We start from the raw sequence: 11,007 nt of genomic DNA, 5'->3' as shown, positions 1-11,007 counted from the left end.
TAAGGAATCTGTGTGCACACTTCAAAATTAAATCTAATCAGATTACGATCAAAGTGTCTGCATGCTGCATTTAAAAAGTCACTTTAAAAACATATTGTTCAGTTTCAGAATTTTAAAGTAATTTCAGCCTCATAGTGACTCAAATATTTACCTTATCTCCAACTGTGACAGATTTTTACATCACTTTGACAAATTAAACATGACACATGATCGAACATTGATGAGTATGAGTTGTATGGTAAATATTTCAGAGGATTGCCTGGCTGTTTGACAGCTGCATTACTATCCATAGAATCAAGCAGTTAGCAGCATAGATTTCATTCTTAGCTGATCATATGTACATAATCACCATCACTGTCCTGACATTTGAGATACACAGGCTTGAAAAGTGTTCATAGCAAACAAACCTCTCACTGGGATTTCAGTGTTTTTAAAAATTGAAACTGCTGCAGATTCATTTGTTCTGTTTTGACTGTTTTTGATTTTTTTTCACAATGTTGATTAAGTAAGTTGAAATTATGGGAAAATAACCTTGAATTTTCACTTACAGATGGCAGAATTTTTTTTTCAGTGGGATAATTTAGCTTTGACAGCGACGTTATGAATAAGGAAATGAATCGGAGTGTCAGTCACGCAGTTCAGTTGCGGCAGGAGGGGAGGAGTCAGAGGGAGTTAGTTTAAGAAAATCTGTTCTAGCAATCTAGCAAGTTTAAGACATAAAGTCTGTTACCACTGTAACTAACTCAGAGTTTTCCCTCATCTCAGAGTTGTTAGCTAAATCTGCTTACTGGAGTACAGCCCACGTGAGGTATATTTCTTCATACAATCATTAAAACATCTCCCACGTGACGTACGTGCAAAACGTAAACCCGCAAAAGGCACACTGAAAAACGTACATGCCCCCCTAAAACAGCCATCTTCTGAGACGACCACTTTTGGCAAGAAATTTCTCGACTATGGAGAAGTTACAGTAATTACCGAGCCTGTTCGTTTTCTCTTCTCATTTCTGTTTCACATTAAAAATGAGGGCGATTATTCTGCTCCTCCTCTTCTGCTGCGCAGTGTGTGTGTCTGCAGGTAGGTGTTGGGCGCTGAAGCGGAAAACAGGGTTGTTCAGGCGTCACAGATTGGTCTTGGCCTAATGCTTCTCAAAGAATAAGAGCAGAGTTTTATTTTGATACATATTCATTAAGTAATCGTGTGCTGGCTATCAACTGTGTATTTATAGCTTGCTTTGCAAACATTCATTAGTCTGTACTTTTTTATGTATTTCCGCAGGAGAAACATGATGTAGCCCACCTGGTGTAATCTAAAAACAAATGTAGCTCAAATCATTGTATAAACTACAAATATGTTTATATAAGGGATTTTGAAAATTTAATCATAGCCTAAATACTTTGACTTATGTGGAAACGAAACAGCTTCTGTGTTTCTGTAAATGCTGCTATCAAAGGTTGCATTTCTGTACAAAAACACCCAAATTGAGCTGTTTTTCAGTTTCGTGTTTTAAGTTTGGGGTTTTGTTTATATTTACGTTTCATACTGAGCTATTAAGTGAATTGTTGCTGGATGTTTTTCTGTCAGTTTGAATAAAAAATGTTTTCAGAATATATTATTAGGTTTATTTTCAGCTTTATATTGTTTATTGAAGTGATTAATTATCTACTGTGTATTGTGTATATACAAAATGAAATGAAACATGGGATTTTAAGTTGTCAATAACTTTTTTCCAGTCACTCACTCTCTGCAGTATTTCTACATTGGATCTTCTGAGGTCCCAAGCCTCCCAGAGTTTGTGGTTGTTGGGATGATCGATGATGTTCAGATGATTCACTATAACAGCAACACCAGGAGAGCTGTGCCCAAACAGGACTGGATGAGTAAAGTCACAGAAGATGATCCACAGTACTGGGACACTGAGAGTAGAGGGTTCAGTAATGCTGAGCAGGTGTTCAGAAACAACACTGAAATTGCAAAGCACCGCTTCAATCAAACTGGAGGTTTGTTTAAGATTTATCTTATCTTTTCATCTTCATTGTAAACCAGCACTCACATGTTCTCCAACTGCATTACTCCAGTTTTTGTAAATAACATCATTTTATTTATATGTCTGTTCTGTGTTGGACTCATGTCTGAACTCACACCTGAATAAAGAACAGTCTGATTCAACACACACACTGAAGAGTCAGAGACCATCAGATGCTGCTCATTTGCAGTGTTTCTGACTCAATAATAAACAATCACTAAATGTTTGAAAATGACATGTTATCTCCATAGATTAAATCAGAATAAATTTATGCTCGCCAACCCCAGCTACTGTCTTTTTGTCTCATTCTGCATCTTATATGACGGCTGGCTGTTTAAGAAGTAATCAGCTCTTCTGTTTTGGTGTCTGTGGATCAATACTTCTTTGGAACACACTATGATTTTGCTTCTCTCTCACACAGGTATCCACGTTGTCCAGTTAATGTATGGCTGTGAATGGGATGATGAGTTTGAAGATGTTCGAGGATATCACCAGTACGGCTATGATGGAGAAGACTTCATAACATTTGATGTAAACACGGAGACATGGATCACTCCAGCACCTCAGGCTGTCATGACCAAAAATAAGTGGGATCGTGATTCAGATTGGAATACAAAGAGGACAAAGTACTTATCTCAGGACTGTGTTGACTGGCTGAAGAAATATGTGGACTATGGTCAGGAAAGTCTGAAGAGAACAGGTAGGTTTCACTCGAACTGATTTAGTTTCATGCCACGTCTTCTCCAAGTTTTGGAAGGGAATATTTAGGTAATGCAATGTTACATTTTTGTAATTATAAAGCGAAATATAATATTTAATTGCATTTAAGAAACATGCAGAAGGAGATGGGAGAATACAACTCATCTTAAATGTGTGTTTTTTTTGAGTAAGAAATCTCTTTTATAATATTTTCATAAATACAGAGAAATATTGGAATTGCTATTATAACATTTTCTTGAGCACAAGCTGGGTACCTTGTGGTTGAGTGTGTTTTGTTTGCACATGATATTCTGTTTTTGTATTTGAAGTTCGAATTTTGTTTCACAACCTGGTCAACTGATGTTGTATTTGAAATTTATTCTGGTTTTAGGCATGATCGCTGTGGAAAATTGAAAATGTGAAAAAAAGGGTTATTTTGTTAAATGTAATCATAATACCAGCATTGTACATATTCCAATGTAATAGTAATAATAATAATAATTATTATAACTGTTTAAAAAGAGAATCAGTAAAATTTCTCTGTCTCTCCAGTTCTTCCCTCAGTGTTTCTCATCCAGAAGACTCCTTCTTCTCCAGTCATCTGCCACGCTACAGGTTTCTATCCTCACAGAGCTGAGATGTTCTGGAGGAAAGATGGAGTGGAGCTTCATGAAGGTGTAGAGAAAGGAGAGATCTTTCCCAACAATGATGGGACCTTCCAGATGAGTGTTTATCTGGACCTCGGATCTGTTAGACGTGAAGACTGGATGAGATATGACTGTGTGTTTCAGCTCTCTGGTGTGAACGAGAACGTCATCACTAAACAGGACAAAGCAGTGATCAAAACCAACGAGGGTAAAAGTGAAGGTAGGAAACATGCACGTAGTTTAGTGTAAAAATCATGCGGTTCATGTGCTTTTATTTGAGTTTGATGAAAAGTGTAAGTTGTATACATGATTAAGAAGATTTTCAGACTGATACTGATTTGTTAATTTCTTAATAAATATTACCATTTAAAGTTTTGGGTGCTCTGATTTAAATTATTGTCCAGTTTGCTGTCTTTTCACAGTTTATTTAAATTTGCGAGCATCTTTTTTTTGCATTATCTGATTAGCAAACTGATGTTTGTCTCTTTTAACATGTTTCATTTGTTCAGGTTATGATTCATTTGTTGTTGTGTCATCTACAGGAAATTCACTCGCCATGATCATCCTGATCATCGTTGCAATGCTTGTTCTCGCAGTGATTGCTGTTGGTTTTATTGTCTACAAAAAGAGAACAGGTAAGAGACAAAAACAGAAATCTTTTTTACTCGGTGTTCTTCTTTGGTGTGAAGGAGGACATCGTCACCAAACTGGACAAAGCTGTGATTAGGACCAGTGAAAGTAAGGCTTAATTCTTACTGGTCTGATTCAAAAGCTGTAGACTTTGGGTATAAGCCAGTCTAAGAACAGTAAATCTCATTAGAAAAACTTCATAAGTAAACCTTTAGAAAGAGGGTGGGAATTTAAAGATAACAGTGTAAATTTTATTTGACAGTTTTCTATTTACTTTTATTTTTATGTGGTAAATATGAATATTTTTCAGTAAATGTAAGTTAAAAAGCACATATTTGACATAACAGAAAAACATTTTAACCAATAAACAATCATTTATGACGCTTCTTCTGAAAAAAATGAACAAATTTGTTTTCTTTTTTTAAGCCTTACCAGGATGGTCCAGGGTCATGATCATCTATATTGTCATTGAAGCTTTTGTTGTCCTCTTTGCTGTAACTGGACTCATTATGTCACGGTCTGACTGGCAGACCGTGGGGATATGGGGGAATGAGGACCCAAAATGCATGGTTCTGCGACGCAAACAGTGCACTTTATTTACAGTGAAGGTAACAGATGCACAATAAATCCCCTTTGCTCCCTAGACTCCCATGTGTGTGTTCCCCTCCGACGTCCGTGCTAGTGCTCCCGGCAGTTGTGTTTCTGCACACCCTGTGCGTGCTGCCCTTCTGGTCCCTCGTTCCACCTGCAGGACAATACAGAAGCAGCCATTAAACACTGAACCCGCGCGTGCACGATCCGCACTTCCTACTACTACACACTGACTTGGAGTCTTAGCTTAATGATCCCACGCCGGTGGGAGCTCCAACACTCTCCTAAGTAGCTCCCCCGACGAGCCCTGATCACCAACAGGTGTGTGGCAGGAACTTCAGGTGTGGCCAGTCCTCCTGCAGGGCCACACCCATCAGGCCTGCATGTGGCTGTTCTCCATCCTCCAGCCACACATGTACACACCCTGCCTCTGCATATGAGTGGAAACCCGAACACAGCATAGTGCAGAAAAACACACATCCCCAAATAACAACAACACTAATAATAATAATAATAATGATAATAATAATAATCCATCCTGCTCACGGACCCCCGAGTCCTCCAGAGCCGGGTCCGTGACACATTATTTATCGAAAGAAAACAGGTGAGACAAAAAAGTTCATGGCTTAAGCATTTTACTTATTTGTCCAGATTCTAAATTGAAATAAGTTTCGGGTTCAGACACAGCAACATCCGAAGCAAAAGTGATGTTTAGGGCACCAGTGTCATAATTATATAATTATTTATATGGTCCAAGGTAACCAGTAGTGTAGGAAGGATTGGGTATCAGTATTCCTGTATTTACAGCTGACATGTGTTTTCTTGTTTTTACAGCCAAATGTCCTCAAACTTATAAGTACATTTTAAATTTCTTTGAAAACCTGACTTAATTTAATGACCGTATTATAATGAGATTTGTAGTAATGAGTAAATCTCAATTCAAGCCTGTGAAATTGAGGCACACAACGATGGGACCCGCTGTTAAAGTTTCTGGGCTGCCTTTCCTAATAACAGCCATCCCTCAAGATTTTTTCCACTTAAAGCAATGCAGGATTGTAATATCTAGTCCGTTTACTGGTGGTGGTCAGAGGGCCCGGTGGCACCTGTGTCCGGCAGCCTCGCCTCTGTCAGTGCGCCCCAGGGCAGCTGTGGCTACAATGTAGCTTGGCATCGCCAGTGTGTGAATGTGTGTGTGAATGGGTGAATGACTGAATGTAGTGTAAAGTGCTTTGGGGTCCTATGGACTAGAAAAGCGCTATACAAATGCAGGCCATTTACGGAATTTTGGCCATATCATAATTTTTATGCATATTTTCCAACTTCAATCTGTATAAACTTGAGTGCTTATTGGATTTAAGGATATCAGGTGATGTGTATTTGCGTAATGAGTGAGGGTGTGGCCTAAGGAGATTAACACACTATATAAAGGTGTGCATAATTGTTAGGCAGCTTCTCTTTCTCAGTCTTTCAGAGGGATGCAGCACTCTTGAAATTGATAAGATATTGGGGTGTGAGCACAGAACCATCAATCGTTTTGTTGCAAATAGCAAACAGGGTCGCAAGAAACGTTTTGAGAAAAAAAGACTAAAATTAGCTGCCAAAGATTTGAGAAGAATCAAACGTGAAGCTACCAGGAACCCATTATCCTCCTGCTGCCATATTCCAGAACTGCAGCCTACCCGGAGTGTCCAGATTTACAAGGTGTTCAGTTCTTAGAGACATGGCCTAGGTGAGGAAGGCTGAAACTCAACCACGACTGAACAAAACACACAAGTTGAAACGTCAAGACTGGGCCAAGAAATATCTGAAGACAGATTTTTCAAAGGTTTTATGGACTGATGAGATGAGAGTGACTCTTGATGGACCAGATGGAGGGCCCTGTGGCTGGATCAGTAACGAACACAGAGCTCCACTTCGACTCAGATGGCAGCAAGGTGGAGGTGGGGTACTGGTATGTGCTGGTATTATTAAAGATGAGCTGGTTGGACCTTTTCGGGTTGAGGATGGCCTCAAAATCACCTACTGCCAGTTTTTAGAAGACACTTTCTCTAAGCAGTGGTACCAGAAAAGATCTGCATCTTTCAAGAAGACCATGATTTTTATGCAGGACAATGCTCCGTCATATGCATGGAGCACTAGCTGCATGGCTAGCCAGTAAAGGCTTTAAGGATAAAAAAAAAATAATGACATGGCCCCCTCGCTCACCTGACCTAAACCCTACTGAGAAACTATGGGCCCTCTTAAATGGGAGATTTACAGTGTAGGAAAACAGAACACCTCTCTGAACAGTGTCTGGGAGGCAGTAGCGGTTTTAGATACGGGCGACACGGGCGGTTGCCCGGGGCGGCATCACGGGCATCGGCAAAAAAAAAGTTGCTCGTACTCATGCTGCCCCGACGTCAGCCAGCGCATATTGGGAATGGCATAGGCACCGATCGCCCATTTGCTGGGAGTAAGGGTGCCCTCCATTTGCGAGGTGCGCCTGCTGCTTGCGGCACTGGGAGGAGAGGGCGGGGCGGCGGGGGATTCTCTGGCCGGCTGGAGCAGCATCTAATAACCAACTCGCAAAATAAAACAAAATAAAAACAAACCAACAAACACAAAAACACCAGACATTATGATACAGACTTATAATTTGCACCGATGTTTTTTTGAAATTCTATACACGAAAAGTAAGCGCGAGAGCCCTCGGTGCGCCTGCTCGCTGCTGAAGTCAAAGTAAACTTTATTGTCATCTCCGCTACATACAGTCCAGTATATAGAGAGACGAGACGACGAGGCTCCAGTTACAGCAGTGCAAGTAAACAAACAATATATATATAAGAAGAGTAAGAAAATAAATATACACTTTAGGACTCGGGGTAAAGGGATCAATAACAATTTAAAATTTATAATTTACAGTTTGATGATTTAAAGTCTCACACACAACCCGTCGAAAGGGGAGGAGGGGGCGGCTGCTTCCAAATAGAGCACATTTCATTCGTAATGTTGTAAATCCAAGCTCATTATGTATTCATGATTTGAATCCTGGGTTGTGTGAAATCCCAGAAATACACCTTAGACAAAGTGAATCTGTGAACTAAGGTGTAGGTCTGTTAGGTTATGTTGTGGTGAGGGAGTGTTCGCCCAGGGCGCCAAACGGGCTAGGACCGCCACTGCTGGGAGGCTGTAGTTGCTGCTGCTCAAAAAGTTACAGATCAAGAAACTGACAGACTCCATGAATGCAAGGCTTGTGACAGTTATTGAAAAGAAGGGTGGCTATATTGGTCACTCTTTTTTTTTTTTTTGACATGTCAAAAATGTTTATATGTCAATTTTGCGTTGTTTTATTATCTGTTACTCATCACCTCCACTGGGATAGCTAACCTGTAAAAGACAGAAACTTAACCAAATGCATTTTTTTAAAAGTTTTAATGCCCCTCAATAAGTCACTGACATGATAAAAACATGAACAACAGTCGTGGTCTTTTACTTTTTCTCCCCAGGTTCAAAGACTTCTTCTGATCATCCTTCTAGAGAAAATATAAACAGCAAATCACAAACTATTAAAATTAAGTGTACTTGATCTCTGCTCACACATTAACTGTTAACATTACATATAGCCATCTTTCTAAGAATGCTTTTGCAATCTTTTTTCGATACATATTAATTAAAAATATTTCTGCATTTTTCACTGGAACTGGTTTGTCCCACCAGCTCTAGACATCAGGGACACCTCTCCAGCTGCCAGTTCTTATCTTGCTAAGAAGTACTGGCATAAAGCTCAGGCATTACAGCAGTCACAGTCATGGCTTTAAAGTGAATCCTGTATATCATTATATATGTTACATATTACTAGTGATCAAGTAACTGTATCTTTTTATTTATTTATCTTGTCCAGTTTTTTATTTATAGTCCTTCATCTGGATGTTTTTCGTTTTTTTCTTTAGTGTCCAAGACACCTGGTAATTCTGCTGGAGATATTATCTGTGACAACGGTAAGTGATACAAGTACTGCATTCAGTCAGGTTTGTGCTGTATTGACTGATTTTAAAATAAACATTAATTATGTGCACGATGAATGAGTTTTACCAGTAGGTTTCACTCATTCCATGATGTATTTTATATTTTCAAAGCCCTCCTCATTAATAAATATTTGATTTTTATCTGAACAGAAGACAGAAAAAGTTTGAATGAGCTTGTGAACTTCACCAAGGAATCTTCAACACTGAACTTCTGAGAAAAAGTTTCTGCTGCAACAGAAGTTAACAATTTTTCTTCACTGTTTTGATGCAGTTCTTGTCACAGTCCTAGGTTGGTGACCCAAGTATTTTGTGTATTATTATTATTATTATTGTTGTTGTTATTCTGTGATTTCTCTGTTTTATATGACTTGTAGTGTTGATTTCTGTTTTTGTATTCTAGTTCTTAGGTTTTGTTCTGGTGCCCTTCTGTTTAGTATAGGTTTAGTTCTGTGCCCACTGTTTCCTGTTTTACTTTGAAGGTCAATGTATTCTGTTTTGCTTCCTCCCCATCTCGTCTTTGTAATTAGTGTCAGCCATGTCTCCCAGGTGTTTGCTCTTTGCCCGTTCCCCTTCTGTATTTAGTGTTTGCGTGTGTTCCTGTTCGTCATCGCGTCGTCCCTCATACTTGTCTCTGTGTTCTGTTTCAAGCTCAGTTTCTAGCCTTCCCAGTTTAGTTTCTGTTTTGTCTTATGCCAGCAATAAAGCTGAGGTCTTTGAGTTTAAGTTCCGCCTCCACGAGTTTGCATTTGGGTCCTATTCCTGCCTTCACACAGCTGCACACTCAGCACTCTTAATGCAGTTCTCAAATCAGTGACGTATTTCCTCATCCACAGCAGACTTTCTCATTGTTTTTGTAAACACCACTATTGTGTTAATTAATTTTCCATATGAATGTCACAGCTCATCAAAGCAGTTTGTACTTTTGTCACTCAAAACTGCAGATTTCTCACTTACCTTGATACTGTTAAGCACTGGATTTTGTCTTTTCAATCAGATTAATTCAAACTTTTTGTATGAACCATATGCATTATGTGTAAAAGAACAAGCCCAGTTACACACCGTCAGTGGTTTTAGTGAAATTGGCCTTCAGTTGAAAGTAGATAGAATGTGTGGATAGGACAGTGCAGAAAGTGAGAGGAAAGTGGGAAAAGAATGATGACATGCAGAAAATAGTCTGGGACAGAATTGAACCTATTTATGTTTAAATTATGTTTCAATAATGCCAAACACTTAAACACATAATTGAATTACTTTGTTTTACATATTTGGCACATTCATATGAGGACATGAAATGTTGCTGCAAAAAGAGAATCACCCAGCTGTCAGCTATGTAGAAAGGATCCTGGGGTTATTTGTCTCTCAGAAACAGTTCATAACTTCCCTTCAACTCATCCATGTCACCTAAAAGGTAAACCTGTTTCTCCATCACCTGTTCAGCTCTGATGGTTCAGTAAGGACATCTCCTGGTTTCATCTTCATGTTTCCCTCTCACCAGATATCCAATCCGATATCATGACCAGCAGCTTTACAGCTGTGGCTCCAGCAAACATCAGCTGATACTAAGAAGTAATATTAAATAAATTCTAACAACAGCTGATCAAGCTTAAACGTGCTGCTGTTGTTTAGCGCGACATCCGCTGGTTTCCTCTTTCTGGCGCAAAGTGGGCGGTAAACAAGCAAGAGAGACAGGACTTGCATCAGAAAAGCCGATCAGCTGATCATTGATCAGTTTCATGATTGAATTAGCAACAGGAGGGGGAGAGAAGAGGCAGCTGTGCAGCGTAAAGACACAGAATAACTCCAGCTTTGTGTCTTTTTTTCATTCTAGCAGAAGTACGGGACAAATTGTGTTCCTTTTCACCTCAATACCTTTTTCTTCTGTTTGTCTGCCCACAGCCCGATGGCCAGTCCAGCTGTGCTCTCAACTCAGCCACCATCATGCCCCTCCAGCTCATCAGCTGGGAACGTACACCTGGACCAAACCAAACCGTGAAATAATGAGGGCGGGGGCAGAGGCTGACTGGAATTATTCTGTGTTGCCAAAAACAAAACAAAACTAATGCTAGGAAACAAACACGTTTATAAGTACTTTGTGAAGCATTTTTTATGGTTTCTTTTCTTTTTTTTTTTACGTACTAATAGAAAGTTTTCATCATTTTCCCCCTTACAGGCGGCCCTCGCCACACATATTGATTTAAAATTAATACCAATCAATCCACTGAGAAACTTAACGAGGTTTTATCCACTGGAGGGAGCCCAAACCACCACGATTCAGTGAAGCTCGGCGAAATCATATTTGATATGTATTCCTCATCAGTTGCACAAAAACAAATTTTAAAATTTGTTCTGTGCCTTTAAAGACGCTGTAACCTCACAGACCCCAGAGGCAATCTGTACCAAACAGCTAACC

The 11,007-nt window shown here is 39.4% G+C and overlaps 1 protein-coding gene across 1 annotated transcript; it reads left to right on the top strand.

Moving 5' to 3' along the window:
- Positions 1-1,022: 1,022 nt before the first annotated feature.
- Positions 1,023-10,595, top strand: LOC146609286 (class I histocompatibility antigen, F10 alpha chain-like). The gene is made up of 7 exons (XM_085346987.1): positions 1,023-1,077; positions 1,734-2,000; positions 2,448-2,726; positions 3,278-3,592; positions 3,915-4,007; positions 4,429-4,610; positions 10,494-10,595. Exons 1-7 carry the CDS (start codon positions 1,023-1,025, stop codon positions 10,593-10,595), a joined length of 1,293 nt encoding a protein of 430 aa, XP_085203113.1.
- Positions 10,596-11,007: the final 412 nt, after the last annotated feature.

This window comes from Diplotaxodon limnothrissa, linkage group LG22 (genome assembly GCF_057381915.1).
Source record: "Diplotaxodon limnothrissa isolate DT_005_m linkage group LG22, D_limnothrissa_male_GT1.1, whole genome shotgun sequence".
Classification (NCBI taxonomy): Eukaryota; Metazoa; Chordata; class Actinopteri; order Cichliformes; family Cichlidae; genus Diplotaxodon; species Diplotaxodon limnothrissa.
This window is presented reverse-complemented; position numbering and strand designations above follow the sequence as displayed.